The sequence below is a fragment of the Taudactylus pleione genome, unplaced genomic scaffold (assembly GCF_031769625.1).
Source record: "Taudactylus pleione unplaced genomic scaffold, aTauple2 ptg000073l, whole genome shotgun sequence".
NCBI lineage: Eukaryota > Metazoa > Chordata > Amphibia > Anura > Myobatrachidae > Taudactylus > Taudactylus pleione.
This window is the reverse complement of record NW_028284475.1, coordinates 1,317,798-1,338,381: the sequence shown is the minus strand read 5'-3', so window position 1 is coordinate 1,338,381 and position 20,584 is coordinate 1,317,798. Positions and strand designations below refer to the sequence as shown.

General features: G+C 48.1%; 2 protein-coding genes across 2 annotated transcripts; both read left to right on the top strand.

Moving 5' to 3' along the window:
- Positions 1–176: 176 nt before the first annotated feature.
- CCT3 (chaperonin containing TCP1 subunit 3) lies at positions 177–6,981 on the top strand. The gene is made up of 14 exons (XM_088467546.1): positions 177–347; positions 1,109–1,170; positions 1,251–1,301; positions 1,441–1,503; positions 1,991–2,087; positions 2,165–2,282; positions 3,733–3,919; positions 4,041–4,190; positions 5,113–5,245; positions 5,424–5,505; positions 5,588–5,768; positions 6,002–6,247; positions 6,333–6,464; positions 6,632–6,981. Exons 1-14 carry the CDS (start codon positions 320–322, stop codon positions 6,731–6,733), a joined length of 1,632 nt encoding a protein of 543 aa, XP_088323672.1. The 5' UTR covers positions 177–319; the 3' UTR covers positions 6,734–6,981.
- Positions 6,982–8,974: 1,993 nt separating this feature from the next.
- On the top strand, positions 8,975–20,321 carry GLMP (glycosylated lysosomal membrane protein). Its single transcript, XM_088467543.1, has 6 exons — positions 8,975–9,206; positions 16,251–16,508; positions 16,618–16,821; positions 17,078–17,296; positions 17,822–18,099; positions 18,931–20,321. Exons 1-6 carry the CDS (start codon positions 9,114–9,116, stop codon positions 19,097–19,099), a joined length of 1,221 nt encoding a protein of 406 aa, XP_088323669.1. The 5' UTR covers positions 8,975–9,113; the 3' UTR covers positions 19,100–20,321.
- The last annotated feature ends 263 nt before the right edge of the window (positions 20,322–20,584 follow it).

Genomic DNA, 20,584 nt, shown 5'->3' with positions numbered 1-20,584 from the left:
AGACTACAACTCCCTGCATGCACCGCGGCTCTGAGCGATGACGCATGCGCACTGATGTACCAGTGACCATGCGGCTATCAGCGGCAGTTGAGCAGCCAACCAAGCTTGCGCCGCTTTGCCCCCACTGGCCACGCCTCCCGGCACAGCATTGGTTAAGACGCGGCAGTGGCGGCTTTCATTGGTTCAGGTGTGGATGCTGCTGTGGGGTTAGGTTGTTCTCAGGAGGAGGGTCTGTTCTTTCATTCCGTAGATCTAGAAGCTTCTTCCCGTTGCTTGTCTCCGTCGGTGTCCTCCCAGCCCTCCTCTCTAAGCCGCCAGGATGATGGGCCGCCCGGTACTCGTGCTGAGTGAGTATATCTGGGGGTCCCGTATGTGACATGTCCTGTAGCGCTGCTGAAGACACTCCAACGCGACCCCTTACAGCCCTGTTTTGGTGGCTGGGTGTATGTAGCGCTGCTGTAGGTTCCTATTAGTGTTTAGGTGTATGTAGCGCTGCTGCAATCCCTATTTTAGTGGCTGGGTGTATGTAGCGCTGCTGCAGTTCCTATTTTAGTGGCTGGGTGTATGTAGCGCTGCTGTAGTCCCTATTTTAGTGGCTGGGTGTATGTAGCGCTGCTGTAGTCCCTATTTTAGTGGCTGGGTGTATGTAGTGCTGCTGTAGTCCCTATTTTAGTGGCTGGGTGTATGTAGTGCTGCTGCAGTCCCTATTTTAGTGGCTGGGTGTATGTAGCGCTGCTGCAGTTCCTATTTTAGTGGCTGGGTGTATGTAGCGCCGCTGTAGTCCCTATTTTAGTGGCTGGGTGTATGTAGCGCTGCTGCAGTCCCTATTTTAGTGGCTGGGTGTATGTAGCGCTGCTGCAGTCCCTATTTTAGTGGCTGGGTGTATGTAGCGCTGCTGCAGTCCCTATTTTAGTGGCTGGGTGTATGTAGCGCTGCTGCAGTCTCTATTTTTAGTGTCTAGCGTTGCTGTAATCCCTAATTTAGTGTTAGTGTCTATGTAGCACTACTGTAATCCCTATTTTAGTGTCTCGGTGTATGCAATGCTGCTTTAGTCCCTGTTTTAGTCCTTTTCTCCCCGATATCTGAGCAGCTGCTGTTCCTGTTTCAGGTCAGAACACAAAGCGGGAGTCGGGCAGGAAGGTGCAGACCGGTAACATCAATGCTGCTAAGGTACCTGCCTTATCGCCTGTCTGTCCTGCAGTGTCGGCCGGCCAGACAGACTGACATCTAACTGTTGTGTATCTCTCTAGACCATCGCAGACATCATCCGGACATGCCTGGGGCCTCGCGCCATGATGAAGGTGATTAGTCAGACACAGGACGTGCTGCGTGGCGTTACTGGTTATAGTGGGGGTTACAGAGTTTGCGTTGTGTTTGATGGATGTGACGTTCTGCGAGATGCAGCGCAGAGCTGTAATGTTTCATATCTTCCTATTCCAGATGCTGCTGGACCCCATGGGGGGTATTGTGATGACCAACGATGGAAATGCCATTCTCAGAGAGGTGAGTGTGCCTGTGCGTGATGTCGGGCAATGGGGTAACGTGCCGCGCCTGTATGCAAGGATCAGAGGGGAGCGCAGAATACATTGCTGAAAGAGGAGGGTGCGCCATTTGGGGGGGAGGGGAGGTCTCCGGTCTCATCGCTGGGTACATGTGGTGTTTAGTGTGTACACAGCTTACTACCTGAGTGCTATTAGGCCAGGCTTGTACGAGGGCACAGGCGGAGTTGTGGCGAAGCCAAGGTCGTGGTCTTCAGCGAATCCTCAGGTTAGAAAATGAGGCCCTAATTTCGAGGTAAGAAATAATGCCGGTTGATGGTGCGGCAGCCCGCCTTATGGATGCACCAGCGTGGTAGCTTTAGTTTGGCAAATCTGAATGTAGTCACCTGTCCTATGCTCCTCTGCCCTAATAAATAGTGACCTTACTAAGATGGTGCAGGATATAATGGGAATATCTGGGCATAACTCTCTCCTCCCTGTGTGTATTCCAGATCCAGGTTCAGCACCCGGCCGCTAAATCCATGATTGAAATCAGTCGCACACAAGACGAGGAGGTGGGAGACGGGACCACGTCGGTCATCATTCTGGGTAAGGACCGGTCTGGAATCTTCTGGCCGTCAAATGGCGTCTGTGACCTGCGTTCTCACTGCTGTCTGTCTCCGCAGCCGGAGAGATGTTGGCCGTCGCTGAGCATTTCCTGGAGCAGCAGATGCATCCGACCGTCGTGATTAGCGCCTATCGCAAGGCCCTAGACGACATGGTCAGCAGCCTGAAGGAGATCAGGTGATGTTCAAATGCTACAAACCGCTGACACGTTCTGTGGTCAGGGATGTTCTCCATATAAGCTAGTGACATACACATAGGGCTCCGTCCCATGGATGGATTGTTGTGTGCGCAGCGATTAGTAACCCACCAGCCAGATTTTCGTATCTCTAGTGGGTTTGGAGCAGTTACTTTTTAGGCTTTTTTTTTTTAATTAATTTTTATAACCATGTACCCCTCCCTCCGCCATGCTAAACTAGTAACAACATCCCCACAGTGAGAGGAGCCGCTGCTATGGACGTCTTCAGTAAAACTTGTTGCAATCTCCATTGTGGGAAAATACTCGGTGTTATTCTTATACTGTTGCACAGCGGCTCCATAAAGACTGTTAAAAGAGATTATTGTTTTATTATTTGGGACTTTTATACCCAAATAATTGTTTTTTTACATAGCTGACCGATTATGGGTTCAGCACATCCCTAGACTAGTATAATACATGCTCTGCTTTGCTGATGAGCATAATTGAATAACCACTTAACGGTTAGTTCCCCTCATACAGCAAATAGGTGGCCCTGTCCCTGCACCAATCCAGGAAACCCCACACATTGCCTGAGAGTCGTCATACTGGTGATTGTTGGACTTGTAACTAAGCAAACTGCCCCTAGCAGCCACTAGCACAGTGTTGAGTCCTTTGGCTCCAGGAACATGTACCTCCAATCCTGTAACAATGGGGCGGAGGGTTTAGCAGTGCTGGACAAAGGTTCTAGGCTGGCATGGTTCCTAAATATTAACCTATTAGCCATCTAGTTTCGTTTATCCCGGCACCTGGTCTCCGTATTTGCTGCCTTCATCTTTGTCTTGTTGGTAGCAGTTTGTGTGATGGCTGATGTAGCTTATATGTAATACCTGAGCACTCGTCCACTGCAGCACAGTGCTGCTTTCTCTAATTGGCATGCTCTGCTAGGTGATGCTCCCATGTATTGCTATGTATGCAGCACAGTGCTGCTTTCTCTCCTTAGCATGCTCCACTAGGTGATGCTCCCACGTATTGCTATGTATGCAGCACGGTGCTGCTTTCTCTCCTTGGCATGCTCTGCTAGGTGATGCTCCCACGTATTGCTATGTATGCAGCACGGTGCTGCTTTCTCTCCTTGGCATGCTCTGCTAGGTGATGCTCCCACGTATTGCTATGTATGCAGCACGGTGCTGCTTTCTCTCCTTGGCATGCTCTGCTAGGTGATGCTCCCACGTATTGCTATGTATGCAGCACGGTGCTGCTTTCTCTCCTTGGCATGCTCTGCTAGGTGATGCTCCCACGTATTGCTATGTATGCAGCACGGTGCTGCTTTCTCTCCTTGGCATGCTCTGCTAGGTGATGCTCCCACGTATTGCTATGTATGCAGCACGGTGCTGCTTTCTCTCCTTGGCTTGCTCAACTAGTTGACACTCCCATGTATTGCTATGTATGCAGCACTCCTGTTGACACGAACGATCGAGAGGCGATGCTGAAGATCATCAACAGCGCCGTCAACACCAAAGCCATCAAACGCTGGGCAGACCTGGCCTGTAACATCGCCCTGGATGCCGTGAAGACAGTAGCGTTTGAAGAAAACGGCAGGAAGGAGTTTGACATCAAGAAGTACGCTAAGGTGGAAAAGGTGAGACTGTCCAGGAGGATGAGTTATAATATAATGCGATGTATAATGTAGATGGGCCGAGCACTGTCCGTCACTAGCTGCATTGTTTCCCAATGGCTGACTCTCCATCTGCTGTCACCAGATCCCCGGCGGTATAATTGAAGACTCTTGCGTGCTGCGCGGTGTTATGGTGAACAAAGACGTCACACACCCCAAGATGAGGCGTAACATCAAGAACCCACGTATCGTCCTGCTGGACTGCTCCCTGGAGTACAAGAAAGGAGAGAGCCAGGTATTCCTGTTCCTGCACCTCCTTATATAGACACCATGTCTGATGGTGAGAACATAGCGTGTCACCCCCGCGTTGGACTCTATGGAACCTGAAATAAGGATCTGTACAAGGGACCATATCATGGTTCCTCAGCAGCCGCTTGCCATGCTGAGTAATACTGCTAGGAAGTCCTGCTGAGTCGGAGGTTTCTGTGTTTGGTGGGGGCCTGCGCTCAGATCAGGACCCAATCTAAGTTTGGCTATGGCTGTAGGCAGAGTAATAAATGATGACATTGAGGGGTAAAGTTACTAAAGTGAGAGTTTTTAGAAGTGATGTTGCCCATATCAACCAATCAGATTTCTAGCTATTATCTTCTAGAAGGTGCTAGTTAAGTGTTAAGTAGAATCTGGTTGCTATGGGCAACATCTCTTCTAAAACTCACTTCTACAAACTTTCACTTTAGTAAATTACCCCTTAGTCATTGACATCACTCCCTGTCCCTGTGGCGCTTACTCTATTCCCACCTACATGGACACACACAGAAGCCAATTAGCCCACTAGTTTGTTTTTTAGGTTGTGGTAGGAAACCAGAGCACCCCGTGGTAAGGTCATGTAAGCACAGGGAGAACATACAATCTTTACACCAGTGTTTCCCAACTTTAGTCCTCTGAGTCCTAGCAGTGCATGTTTTCCAGGTCTCCTCACAGAATTCCAAGTTAAATACTTAAAATGTCACATTTGTAATGAGTACTCTTGTACTCCAGCAAGGAAAACATGCACTGTTTGGCATCCCTGAGAACTGGAGAGGGGATGCGCTGCTCTACACTGATGGTGTGTTGGTCAGGAATTTAACTCCTGACTCCATGGCTGTGGCAAAATTAGCCCCTACGCCAACCGTGCTGGAGTTGGCATGGTCTTATCCTCCTCTTCCATGTTTCCGCAGACAGAGATTGAGATAACCCGCGAGGAGGACTTTACTCGTATCCTCCAGATGGAAGAGGAATATATCCAGCAGATCTGTGAGGACATCATCAGACTGAAGCCGGATCTGGTTATCACAGAGAAGGGAATCTCCGGTGAGCCTTGGATCCGTTATTTTAATTGAACATCCCATCTGTAACCTGTATACCGCTAACTGCAGTACCTGGCGCCATGGCCTATAATCTGATGTGTGCGGAGGGACTGGAGCAGAGTTCTGTCACTAACTAGTCAGACAGGTGCGAGAGATCCCAATTGTAAAGTCTTCTCTTTCAGATCTCGCTCAGCATTACCTGGTTAAAGCCAACATCACCGCCATCCGCAGAGTCCGCAAGACCGACAACAACAGAATAGCCAGGTGACGTCCAAGGGAGGACCCTGAGAGACCCTGATCTGTTGGTGTGAGAACGAGTACCAATTTTCTACGTCTTCTCTCCCAGGGCCTGTGGCGCTCGTATCGCCAGTCGCACAGACGAGCTTCGGGAGGAGGATGTGGGAACTGGTGCCGGACTATTCGACATCAAGAAGATCGGTGATGAGTATTTTACCTTTATTACCGAGTGCAAGGACCCCAAAGCCTGCACCATTGTTCTGCGCGGGGCCAGCAAAGAAATCCTAGCTGTGAGTGCTTCCTGCATTGGATATTATATTATGTATTCTATTAACTGCTGATCATCGATGTGCCCCTGTGTTTAATAAAATATAATGGTTTTCGCTCGTAACGCAGGGGATAAATTTGGAAGCAGTCACTTTATGTATAACAGTCTTCCGTCAATGGTTTAATAAGAATTGACAACTAGTTCTCCTGCATTTGTTTCGTTCTCCACTCATGTAACCGATATTGTTCCCTGCAGGAGGTGGAGCGCAACCTACAAGACGCCATGCAAGTCTGCCGCAATGTAATGGTTGACCCATATTTGGTGCCAGGTGGAGGGGCAGCTGAGATGGCTGTAGCTCACGTCCTCACTGAGAAGTCGAAGGTCATGACCGGCGTGGAGCAGTGGCCGTACCGTGCGGTGGCCCAGGCTCTAGAGGCCATTCCAAGGACCCTGATCCAGAACTGCGGAGCCAGCACAATCCGGGTGTTAACCTCCCTGAGGGTAGGTCACGCAGTGCTTTTTGCAGATGGGTGCTGCTATACGCGGTGAGCAGAATGTTCTCTAAACCGGCTTATTCTTATCGCAGGCAAAACACACTCAGGACGGATGTCAGACCTGGGGCGTGGATGGGGAGGCTGGAGTGCTGGTTGATATGAAGGATCTGGGAATCTGGGAGCCTCTAGCTGTGAAACTGCAAACGTATAAGACGGCTGTAGAGGTAATAATAAGCTGCTGGGGAGGGGAATTAGGCTGTTGGGAGGGAGCTGTTGGGCTCATGATTTTGCCCTCAATCTCTGTCACTGTGGTAAATTAGATGCAGCTATATGTCTGATCCATGTGTTATAACCCTTTTTTTTTTTTTTTTTTTTTCTCTCCCACGTACAGACTGCCATCTTGCTGCTCCGTATTGATGACATTGTGTCGGGCCACAAGAGGAAGGGGGATGATCAGGGGAGACCCGCAGCACCTGAAGCCCCCCAGGAGTGAATCGTGACTGGAGGATCAAACACCACGTGGCTTGCAGATCCCTCTGGGAAATTATCCAGCACTTCAGGAGACGTCGCAGAAGATGTTAGGCCTTGCAGCGTGTTCCCTGTATACTGTGGCCTGGCTGAACACATTCTTTCTTTATTTATTTCTGTCTGAGAGGATGGGGGCAAGAGAGTCGTGGGAGGGGAACGTGCGTTATATGCTGTTGCACTTAGTACTCCCAAAAATAAAATAGTAATTTGGCATCCTGTGTGTCTGAGATGTTATTTCTGGCTTTTCACATTGTTGTAAAGTATTACAATTAAGGACACTCCTGCGCTTTATATAAAATGACCCTTCTGTAAGTGGAGAATGTTGTGGTGCAGTACCTCATCTAGTCCTGCAGGAGGTGCTCTATGTATATCAGCAGCTAAAGGCAGAAGGTGACGGTCTGTGGCTGGTCAGATTAATGTCGCCCAGAAATGACAATACAATGAGCACAGGCCTCTAATCCAGGGGTATCAGAATTATAGGGCTGCGCTGCCCTTGGTGCAGTTGTCTGATCGCTGCTGGTACCGTTTTAGAAGGCGGTGATGCTTCTCATAAGGACCCTGTGGTGATACGAAGCACGGGCACTCCTAGTCAGCATAACCAATATACACACACTGTTCCTGGCAGCTCTGACACTGGGATTGATGAGCGGAGTTCAGTTATCCGATGGGAAACCGCTTGGTATATACCCTTCCGCTGCTGCCCACTTCAGGTGGCAAATGGAGCACAATGGCAGCACCTGTGAGGCGGCTGAGCAAACTGATCAGGATGGTTGTAAGAATAACTGAATGAATAAAATATGTTCCTATGGGGCGAGGCTCCTGATTAGCTGGTTTGGGGTCACTTATCCATGTTGAGCACAAGCAGACATTATACTCATTACAGTATAGCAGTGGTTCTCAAACTGTCCTCAGTACCCCATGCAGTGCATGTTTTCCAGGTCACCCAGCAGGAGCACAGGTGTAGTCCTTACTCACTGACACACTTTAAAAGATCCACAGGTGGAGCTAATTATTGCACTAGTGATTCTGTAAAGAGACCTGGAAAACATGCACTGCTCTTGGGGACCAAGTGTGAGAACCTGTGCATTATAGCAATGGAGCACAGTCTTCCCTCCCTATCATGTGCTGAAGGCTCGGGACGTGTGTTTGTAATGATCACTGCTAAGTAATGGTGGGTACACACTGGGCGATTCAAAGTGCACGACTGAACGATATCGTTCAGTCGTCCACTTTATCGTCCATTTTTAACCCCAAAACGATGAACGATAACGCGCGTTCCCGCGGGTCATTCGTCATCATCGTTCATCGGGTTAACATGCAGGCCAACCTGACGAAGTCGTCAGGTTGCTGCATGTTGGGGAATAGGGGAAGAGAGCCCGGTGCTGAACGATATCGTTAAGTGGCTGTGCTCAATGTCATGAACGACATTGAGCACAGCCTGCCGTGGACACACTAGTCGATATCGCTCAGGGAGCATATCGTGTAGTGTGTACGCACCTTAGGTGCATACACACCTGGACGATATCAGCCCGATTTAGCCAAATTGGAACGACAAATCGGGCATATCGTGCAGTGTGTATGCCCAATTTGCGTGTACCTGCGGTCGCATGCAATATCGTGCGATTGGCTGTGCTGCACAGTCAATCATACGATATCGCATGTGAGCCTAATGAAGGATGGAGCAGTGATTGTTCCGTCTTTCATGTACCGGCAATCATGCGATTTCCAGGCTGAAGGCAAATCGCCCTGAACGATTGCCGGTTGTTTAGGTGTGTACCCTGCCTAACTGCACCAGCCATGGCTGTCCATGTCGCCTAACCACAAGAGCTGACACTTCATGCCACAAGTATTAGAGTAGAAGAAGGAAAGTGACTGGGAGGGAGGATGTGAGGCAGACCATGTGCTACTACTACATGCCCAACTTTGCCAGCAGCTGCGACCCGACCCACCCCCAGGAGAAGCTCAGCGCACTCTGTGCCCTTCTAGCCTTGTTCCCTATGCTGTAGCTGGCTGCACACTGGGATAACTGGCCGGGTACCGCAGTGCTCTCTCATCTCATACAGCACCGGCTGAATGAGGGGAGGGGGAGGTCAGTGCGTGATGCGGAGGAGAGAGCTCCCCTCCCCCGGATCAGTCACTGGACGGGAGGGATCAGTGCTCCTTCTACTGCTGGCAAATGCCGGGGACTGTCTGGAGTGGGAGTGGTTACAGCAGCCTGCTGCACACGTGATTGGAATATGCTCCGCCCCCTGGCCGCGGTCAGCTGACTGCGGATCACGTGCTGCACAGCCGGAAGCGCTGCTGGGCTGGAGCCGCTACTGCTGCCCGGCTGGGAGGAGAGAGAGATGCGGTGTCCGGGGCTCTGGCTGCTGCTGGTCGGGGCTGTGTGCGCTGGGGTCAGTGCTGCCTCCGAGGAGGAGGAGGAGGAGACCCGTAAGGTGAGGGCTCGGGTTCCTTGTGTAAGGACCTTCCGGGCATGCTGGGACCTGTGATTCCACAGTTACTGTGGGCTGCTCCCGGAAAGATGTTTTGCACTGAACAACGGGATATATAGGTGCAGGGAGAAGGGTATACAGTTATGGGGGTATATAGGTACATACAGGGAGAAGGGTATACAGTTATGGGGTATATAGGTGCAGGGAGAAGGGTATACAGTTATGGGGGATATATAGGTACATACAGGGAGAATGGTATACAGTTATGGGGGATATATAGGTGCAGGGAGAAGGGTATACAGTTATGGGGGATATATAGGTACATACAGGGAGAATGGTATACAGTTATGGGGGATATATAGGTGCAGGGAGAAGGGTATACAGTTATGGGGGATATATAGGTACATACAGGGAGAATGGTATACAGTTATGGGGGATATAGGTGCAGGGAGAAGGGTATACAGTTATGGGGGATATATAGGTACATACAGGGAGAAGGGTATACAGTTATGGGGGATATAGGTGCAGGGAGAAGGGTATACAGTTATGGGGGATATAAAGGTGCAGGGAGAAGGGTATACAGTTATGGGGGATATATAGGTGCAGGGAGAAGGGTATACAGTTATGGGGGATATAGGTGCAGGGAGAAGGGTATACAGTTATGGGGGATATATAGGTACATACAGGGAGAAGGGTATACAGTTATGGGGGATATAGGTGCAGGGAGAAGGGTATACAGTTATGGGGGATATATAGGTGCAGGGAGAAGGGTATACAGTTATGGGGGATATATAGGTGCAGGGAGAAGGGTATACAGTTATGGGGGATATATAGGTGCAGGGAGAAGGGTATACAGTTATGGGGGATATATAGGTGCAGGGAGAAGGGTATACAGTTATGGGGGATATAGGTGCAGGGAGAAGGGTATACAGTTATGGGGGATATAGGTGCAGGGAGAATGGTATACAGTTATGGGGGATATATAGGTACAGGGAGAAGGGTATACAGTTATGGGGTATATAAGTACAGGGAGAAGGGTATACAGTTATGGGGGATATAGGTGCAGGGAGAAGGGTATACAGTTATGGGGGATATAGGTACAGGGAGAAGGGTATACAGTTATGGGGGATATATAGGTGCAGGGAGAATGGTATACAGTTATGGGGGATATAGGTGCAGGGAGAAGGGTATACAGTTATGGGGGATATAAAGGTACAGGGAGAAAGGTATACAGTTATGGGGGATATATAGGTACAGGGAGAAGGGTATACAGTTATGGGGGATATATAGGTACAGGGAGAAGGGTATACAGTTATGGGGGATATATAGGTGCAGGGAGAAGGGTATACAGTTATGGGGGATATATAGGTACAGGGAGAAGGGTATACAGTTATGGGGGATATAGGTGCAGGGAGAAGGGTATACAGTTATGGGGGATATAGGTGCAGGGAGAAGGGTATACAGTTATGGGGGATATAGGTGCAGGGAGAAGGGTATACAGTTATGGGGGATATAGGTACAGGGAGAAGGGTATACAGTTATGGGGGATATATAGGTGCAGGGAGAAGGGTATACAGTTATGGGGGATATATAGGTGCAGGGAGAAGGGTATACAGTTATGGGGGATATAGGTGCAGGGAGAAGGGTATACAGTTATGGGGGATATAAAGGTGCAGGGAGAATGGTATACAGTTATGGGGGATATAAAGGTGCAGGGAGAAGGGTATACAGTTATGGGGGATATAAAGGTGCAGGGAGAAGGGTATACAGTTATGGGGTATATAGGTACATACAGGGAGAAGGGTATACAGTTATGGGGGTATATAGGTGCAGGGAGAAGGGTATACAGTTATGGGGGATATAGGTGCAGGGAGAATGGTATACAGTTATGGGGGATATAGGTGCAGGGAGAAGGGTATACAGTTATGGGGGATATAGGTGCAGGGAGAAGGGTATACAGTTATGGGGGATATAGGTGCAGGGAGAAGGGTATACAGTTATGGGGGATATATAGGTGCAGGGAGAAGGGTATACAGTTATGGGGGATATATAGGTGCAGGGAGAAGGGTATACAGTTATGGGGTATATAGGTACATACAGGGAGAAGGGTATACAGTTATGGGGGATATAGGTGCAGGGAGAATGGTATACAGTTATGGGGGATATATAGGTACAGGGAGAAGGGTATACAGTTATGGGGTATATAAGTACAGGGAGAAGGGTATACAGTTATGGGGGATATAGGTGCAGGGAGAAGGGTATACAGTTATGGGGGATATAGGTACAGGGAGAAGGGTATACAGTTATGGGGGATATATAGGTGCAGGGAGAATGGTATACAGTTATGGGGGATATAAAGGTGCAGGGAGAAAGGTATACAGTTATGGGGGATATAAAGGTACAGGGAGAAAGGTATACAGTTATGGGGGATATATAGGTACAGGGAGAAGGGTATACAGTTATGGGGGATATATAGGTACAGGGAGAAGGGTATACAGTTATGGGGGATATATAGGTGCAGGGAGAAGGGTATACAGTTATGGGGGATATATAGGTACAGGGAGAAGGGTATACAGTTATGGGGGATATAGGTGCAGGGAGAAGGGTATACAGTTATGGGGGATATAGGTGCAGGGAGAAGGGTATACAGTTATGGGGGATATAGGTGCAGGGAGAAGGGTATACAGTTATGGGGGATATAGGTACAGGGAGAAGGGTATACAGTTATGGGGGATATATAGGTGCAGGGAGAAGGGTATACAGTTATGGGGGATATATAGGTGCAGGGAGAAGGGTATACAGTTATGGGGGATATAGGTGCAGGGAGAAGGGTATACAGTTATGGGGGATATAAAGGTGCAGGGAGAATGGTATACAGTTATGGGGGATATAAAGGTGCAGGGAGAAGGGTATACAGTTATGGGGGATATAAAGGTGCAGGGAGAAGGGTATACAGTTATGGGGTATATAGGTACATACAGGGAGAAGGGTATACAGTTATGGGGGTATATAGGTGCAGGGAGAAGGGTATACAGTTATGGGGGATATAGGTGCAGGGAGAATGGTATACAGTTATGGGGGATATAGGTGCAGGGAGAAGGGTATACAGTTATGGGGGATATAGGTGCAGGGAGAAGGGTATACAGTTATGGGGGATATATAGGTGCAGGGAGAAGGATATACAGTTATGGGGGTATATAGGTGCAGGGAGAAGGGTATACAGTTATGGGGTATATAAGTACAGGGAGAAGGGTATACAGTTATGGGGGATATAGGTGCAGGGAGAAGGGTATACAGTTATGGGGGATATAGGTGCAGGGAGAAGGGTATACAGTTATGGGGATATATAGGTACAGGGAGAAAGGTATACAGTTATGGGGGTATATAGGTGCAGGGAGAATGGTATACAGTTATGGGGGTATATAGGTGCAGGGAGAATGGTATACAGTTATGGGGGATATAGGTGCAGGGAGAAGGATATACAGTTATGGGGGATATAGGTGCAGGGAGAAGGGTATACAGTTATGGGGGATATAGGTGCAGGGAGAAGGGTATACAGTTATGGAGGTATATAGGTGCAGGGAGAAGGGTATACAGTTATGGGGGATATAGGTGCAGGGAGAATGGTATACAGTTATGGGGGGTATATAGGTTCAGGGGAAGGGTATATGGTACCTGGGGGAATATAGGTGCAAGGGGAAGGGTATACAGTAATGGGGTGTATAGAGGAAAGGGTATATAGTAATGGGGTGTATATAGGTACATGGGGGAAAGGCAGATATTGATGGGGTGTATATAGGTACATGAGGATAATGGGGGTAAATAGGTACATAGTGAGAGGTATATAGTAATTGGGGTATATATGTACACGGGGAAGGGAATATAGCAGTGATATTCAACATCCACCCATCAGCTGTTGTAGAACTACACATCCCAGCATGCCCTGCCACAGTTTTGCTATTAGGGCTTGTTAAATCTGTGGCAGGGCATGCTGGGATGTGTAGTTCCACAACAGCTGAGCACCGCACCTTGAATACCCCTGATATATACAGTAATGGGTGGTATATACTTACAGGGGAAAGGGTGTATAGGAACAGGAGGCAGGGTATATGGTAATTATGTGGTAATGGGTTGTAGTAGATGTTATGTCACAGGGCTGTCCCCTACAATGTCTCTGTCTCTCTCTCTCTCTTTTATATATATATATATATATATATATACACACACACACCAGTCCTACTCTGCTATATAGATAGTGTAAGGTCTCCTTATGGGATGTGCAGCTTCTGGCCCAGGCTTTACCTGCATGGAAGGAGACGTTGGAGTCACCCAGCCACGCTGACTCATCCCCGGCCATCTGGTTCCCTTCCCCAGTGACCGTTCCCCTATATATACTCTGGAAAAGGGGAACATGAGCTGAAAGTGGAACCTGCTGCACCCTGAGACCATTGTCTGACACTAATATCACAGGATAGAACAGTGACACATGCAGAGGCCGTAACGCACCCCTTCCATAGCCTTCCTGTTATGTCCCCATGTCAGTGACCGCTGTATCTAGCTGTCCTGGCTCAGGGTTACCTGTGATGGGTACATATGCACTGTGACCTGGACATTGTCAGTACAAATAGGGACTGTAAGTAAGACACAAGAGAGCACTGTTTATTGTCCTTCTGTTAGGACTCCCATGTAATCACTGTTAGTGTTTGTGCTCTCTCTGATCTGTCTGACCCCCCTGATAGCAATGCCCTACTGTGCCCCTATCCTGATGATAATCCAATTTATACAGTACCCCTCTCCCTGTGATACTCCTAATTATACTGTGCCCCTCTCCCTGTCATCCTGGTGATAATCCTAATTATACTGTGCCCCTCTCCCTGTGATAATCCTAATTATACTGTGCCCCTCTCCCTGTGATAATCCTAATTATACTGTGCCCCTCTCCCTGTGATAATCCTAATTATACTGTGCCCCTCTCCCTGTGATAATCCTAATTATACTGTGCCCCTCTCCCTGTGATAATCCTAATTATACTGTGCCCCTCTCCCTGTGATAATTCTAATTATACTGTGCCCCTCTCCCTGTGATAATTCTAATTATACTGTGCCCCTCTCCCTGTGATAATCCTAATTATACTGTGCCCCTCTCCCTGTCATCCGGTGATTATGCCATTTATACTGTGCCCCTCTCCCCGTCATCCTGGTGATAATCCTAATTATACTGTGCTCCACTCCCTGTCATCCTGGTGATAATCCTAATTATACTGTGCTCCTCTCCCCGTCATCCTGGTGATAATCCTAATTATACTGTGCTCCTCTCCCCGTCATCCTGGTGATAATCCTAATTATACTGTGCTCCTCTCCCCATCATGCTGGTGATAATCCTAATTATACTGTGCCCCTCTCCCTGTGATAATCCTAATTATACTGTGCCCCTCTCCCCATCATCCTGGTGATAATCCCATTTATACAGTGCCCCTCTCCCTGTCATCCTGGTGATAATCCTAATTATACTGTGCTCCTCTCTCCATCATCCTGGTGATAATCCTATTTATACTGTGCCCCTCTCCCTGTGATAATCCTAATTATACTGTGCCCCTCTCCCTGTGATAATCCTAATTATACTGTGCCCCTCTCCCTGTGATAATCCTAATTATACTGTGCCCCTCTCCCTGTGATAATCCTAATTATACAGTACCCCTCTCCCTGTCATCCGGTGATTATGCCATTTATACTGTGCTCCTCTCCCCGTCATCCTGGTGATAATCCTAATTATACTGTGCTCCTCTCCCCATCATCCTGGTGATAATCCTAATTATACTGTGCCCCTCTCCCTGTGATAATCCTAATTATACTGTGCCCCTCTCCCTGTGATAATCCTAATTATACTGTGCCCCTCTCCCTGTGATAATCCTAATTATACTGTGCCCCTCTCCCTGTGATAATCCTAATTATACAGTACCCCTCTCCCTGTCGTCCGGTGATTATGCCATTTATACTGTGCTCCTCTCCCCGTCATCCTGGTGATACTCCTAATTATACTGTGCTCCTCTCCCCGTCATCCTGGTGATAATCCTAATTATACTGTGCTCTTCTCCCCATCATCCTGGTGATAATCCTAATTATACTGTGCCCCTCTCCCTGTGATAATCCTAATTATACTGTGCCCCTCTCCCCATCATCCTGGTGATAATCCCATTTATACAGTGCCCCTCTCCCTGTCATCCTGGTGATAATCCTAATTATACTGTGCTCCTCTCCCCGTCATCCTGGTGATAATCCTAATTATACTGTGCTCCTCTCCCCGTCATCCTGGTGATAATCCTAATTATACTGTGCTCCTCTCCCCATCATCCTGGTGATAATCCTAATTATACTGTGCCCCTCTCCCTGTGATAATCCTAATTATACTGTGCCCCTCTCCCTGTGATAATCCTAATTATACTGTGCCCCTCTCCCTGTCATCCGGTGATTATGCTATTTATACTGTGCCCCTCTCCCTGTCATCCTGGTGATAATCCTAATTATACAGTGCTCCTCTCCCCGTCATCCTGGTGATAATCCTAATTATACTGTGCTCCTCTCCCCATCATCCTGGTGATAATCCTAATTATACTGTGCTCCACTCCCTGTCATCCGGTAATTATCCCATTTATACAGTACCCCTCTCCCTGTCATCCTGGTGATACTCCTAATTATACAGTACCCCTCTCCCTGTCATCCTGGTGATAATCCTAATTATACAGTGCTCCTCTCCCTGTCATCCTGGTGATACTCCTAATTATACAGTACCCCTCTCCCTGTCATCCTGGTGATACTCCTAATTATACAGTGCCCCTCTCCCCGTCATCCTGGTGATAATCCCATTTATACTGTGCTCCTCTCCGTCATCCTGGTGATAATCCCATTTATACTGTGCTCCTCTCCCTGTCATCCTGGTGATAATCCCATTTATACTGTGCTCCTCTCCCTGTCATCCTGGTGATAATCCCATTTATACTGTGCCCCTCTCCCCGTCATCCTGGTGATAATACCATTTATTCTCTTTTAGGTTTACCTACAGTTCAACCCTGGATCCTCCAACTCCTCGGTGAACCTGCTTCACATTCGGGCTGTGGGGAAAGGTAACACCATCCACTACATCTGGAGCACTGTTGGGACCCCCACAGTACTACTCGTATACACAGAGACCGAGCAGAGCCAACTGCTGGTTAACTGGACCAAGCTCCTGTCTCCAGAGCCCTACGGAGCCATCGCCATCCACCCTCCTGGCAGCGTGCGCTATTCCACCGCCCTGCTCTTCTCCAGGGTATGCGGAGGTCTTGGAGATGACTTCTTACAGTAACGCAGAGCGTTGTGTAATGTTACGGATCGCCTTCACGCTGCCACCATTTAATCTTCTCCGTCCCCTTTCCCAGATATTTGAATATAACGATGTTAATAACACGGCTGACTTCTCTGGGACGGCTGGAAAGTATTTCTACCCCCCTTACGACCTGTCTGACTTTGTGTGGGAGAACGTCAACAGCACGCTGAATTCTTCCTCGCTGACCGCCCGCCTGACCGGGGTCAATGGGTCTGACCCCTTTGGGAACTTTCAAAATGGCAGCATCACTTTCAAGGTGAGAAGAAAAGGCGCTTGTGGGGTGTAATACAAAATGTTGGGGTGCTGGTGATTATATTTAAAGGGAAAATATTACTTAATTTTACTGGTAATTGTGAGGGCTTCTAATATATCGGTTTGGTACACGTTTCCTTCTTTCTGTGCCGCTAACCGGATGTATGCGTTCTGAATAACGCTCTTCCCCGACCCAACCGCCAGAACCCCGGGATTTGTTATTCCGCCATGGAACTGAACACTATAATTGTCTTTCGCAGGTCTCTGCGTTCGGAGGTTCCGGACGAGACGTTTCCTCGCCCCGGCTGCTTCACACCGCCAACTGTACCAAGCTGGAGTTCAGCATCTCAGGGGTGCGCCCTCGCGGCAATAATTCCCGATTCGCTCTAGAGATGGTTACGCTGGAACGGAAGGCGGGACGCAAGAAAATGCAGTCTGTCCGCTCGATCGATGACGAGTACACGCCGACCATATTTGAGGTAAGGTTGTCTGGCACATGTAACCCTCCAGTTATCAGACGCTTAAGCCGGCTACACTTCAATGTGTAGCCGGGCGATTCACCCAGCCACCGGACCCTGCATTGGCAAGTGCGTACAAACTTGTAAGATGCCATGCTGCATTTGGCAGTATGACATCGTACACAATATCTTCTGATTGACCGTGCAGCACAGAAAACCAGAAGATACCGCATGCGATTGCGGGAGTGCGCAAATTGGGCATACACACTTAACAAAATGCCCGATTTGTCGTTCCGATATACCCAGAATCGACAAATCAATCCGATATCGTTCTAACATGTTTACCTACCTTTAGATACAGACTTTAGTTACTGCTTGGCGCTGTTGCAGATAGACTGTATAGACTGTTAACTAGCAGGGGAGCCGCTCTTGTGTAGCTCTCTGTTGCTATAACCCAGGTTTTGATAGCCTGCAGCCCTACAGCCTTTGTGGAACTACAAGTTCCAGCACTCCATTCCTCTAATCCCGCTCTGTGTTTCCCGACAGCTGATGGAGTTGGTGCCAGATTCATTAAACAGCAGCCACGCCAAGGGCTTTTTCCAGTGGAAGTCTGTGGCGTATGGATCGGCCAGTGCCACCAGGTCTGACGCGCTCCCGTGTCAGATTTACACGCCGCGCACGGTAAACGGCACTCTGCGCCTGCAGAGTATCGTGCACGCCTTCTATGGAGAGGATCTGTCCACGAGGTATAACGTAGAGGCCTACAATATCTCCTTCGGGATTGCGGACGGGGACTTCTACGATAAGCACAAGTTCTTAGGCTGGTGGGTATTCACAATGCCTCATTAATGTACTATTCTATCTCTTACTGCTGATGAGGAGCCCTAAAGTCTGTAGTTTTAGTCTGTATAACATATAAAAATCCTACTGTAGATTAAGCTGCAGTTAACGGTCTGTTATATTAAGTCCTGGCGTTCCTGGAAATTAAAAGTAATCCAGCTGCTGTGGTACTACACATCCCAGCAGGCACTGCTACCATTTTCATATCCTCTGACAGCAAAACTGTGGCAGGGCATGCTGGGATGTGTAGTTCCACAGAGGCTAGTGGTCTTCCCCTGCTCAAGAGGAACTCTAATTCTTTTTAATGTCCGTTTTGCATTTGTCTAATGCATATTTTAAGGGATGACTACAAAAATTGCTCTTGTTCTAGGAATTGGTTACTATGATGGTGCTAGTTCAGTCGGCTGGTTGAGATTAACATTTAGTACAGTTACTATTGTTTCTTCTCTATAAAAGCTTTACTAGAACCCCACCTTTTAGGGTAGATGATTACAGGAAAACGAGTAATAGACATTGCAGCAGGATATTACTTACTGACTAGGTCTGGTTACAGATCTGGCCAAACCAGACGCCAGCAGCTGCCTCGTCAGCATAACAGGGAAAGGAATTTTCAAAACATTTTCCAAAATGACCAACTTGCTGCAGATGATGGTCTGTGTATTCCGGTAATAATTCTGTATTGTGTGTTACATTTTGCAGTAGTTTTGCCCTTTTTGCTAATTTTAGTCATAGGCTATTTGTTTTTGTACTTTTTAATATGCCCTAATGATGCCGGTGTCATGTAATAAGTTAATTGGAGGTCTCCTGGTTTTCAGGTCGGCGTTGATCGGTTACGGCACCCCACCCCGTGACTCCTTCTCCATCCTGGTGATCTGTATAATGGCCGTGGCTCTGGGCACGCCATTGGTACTGCTGTTAGTGGGAACCCTTGTGGTCTCCTTTCTGAAGAAGAGGGTCTTCTCCCACTATGAACCTATAAACTAGGACCTGTGGATGAGCTACGGTGGCGGAGAGACATCTCACGGACATCTCCCTACACACGGACTGCTAACGGATCTAAGCGATGGCTTCGCCGCTGGGCCGGGGTTTGCTGTTAAACCTCCACAATCACTGGTTCAGTGGCCGGATACCGGGACCTAAGGGATGGGCTACAGTCTTCTGTGCTGCCAGCCTCTTACCTTCCAGACGAGAGACCACTTTAGATGCCTTCTTACCTCCCCCCCCCCCCCCATCATACCATAGATAGGTGCCAATGTTCTTGCCAATCCCTACCGCCCGCCCCCCCAGGACACCCCCCCCCCCCCCCTCCCATTGCAAATACACAATCATTCCGTGGTGCTTTCTGCACAGTTTCCTGCAACTACACAAAGGGAATTCCATGTGGTCTATAACACCATGCTGCTTTTATGTTCTAAGACTTATTTACTAACCTGGCAAAAGCCCCAATTGTGACAAATTATATACTAAAATATAGAACTATTTTGTTTGTTAGTGTACATGACCGATATGAACTGCTCCGTGGTCGGATACCCTACGTGGTATCGGGGCTGACAGCCGGATTGCTACATGTAATAAGCGTTAGTTTCCCATGGTTTGCTACCTTTGTGCCATGTTATTCTGACCTTATCTGGTGCTTGTGTAACCTGTATTTTTATTTTTCTGTAGTGTAATAACTGGTTAATGACTTGTGACTGACACTGAGCCCGTGAGCTGACTGCTTATTTTTGGGGCTTGTTTACTCGGGTGTCGTCCGCCCATTTGAAGCCTATTGTGCGTCGTTGTACTGCCCACCCCCCAGGACACAGGGATCTGTTCCTGTATCACTGGTACATCCCTATGACACACTGGGTACCCACAAGACGCTGCCCAGGCTGTGATCAGTGCTGCTGGCAGCTAAATGCGCCCTCCAGGGTGTAGATTGTTCCAGAGGGTGCAAATTGCCCTGATCTCAGCGTACAACAGGCGTCTCATCCGTCTGACGTCACCCGACTGTTTCCACCAAAATAGGCTTTCATCTGCAGGTAGTACTGGACACAGCGAGCTAGGGTTGTATCTAAGCCGGGTCCTTCGCTGGTAGCGGACTTTCTATGTACAATTTGCTGGTCGCTATTATTTAGGTATTATTTGTATATTCTGGAATTGAAGTTTCTTTATTACATTTTTTTTTTTACATTTGTTTTCAAATAAAAGTTTTGTAATAATTAAATATGACAACTGTTTCTGTAATATCCCCAGTCTAAACTTCATAACTACCACTTTCCTTCACAGCATCCACACCCAGACCAGGCAGCGACCCTGCTCCGTCCAACACACGGCTCCAGTTTGAAATTTTTTAGACTGTTGGAGGCAAAATTAAATTTTTTCTTTTAATGTTTTAGATTTGGCAAAACTCCGCACAAACCTGGCTGAGGGATTATGTGGCTGGTCATTTGTGTTTTTATTTTATTTCATCCTAAACGCTTGCCAATA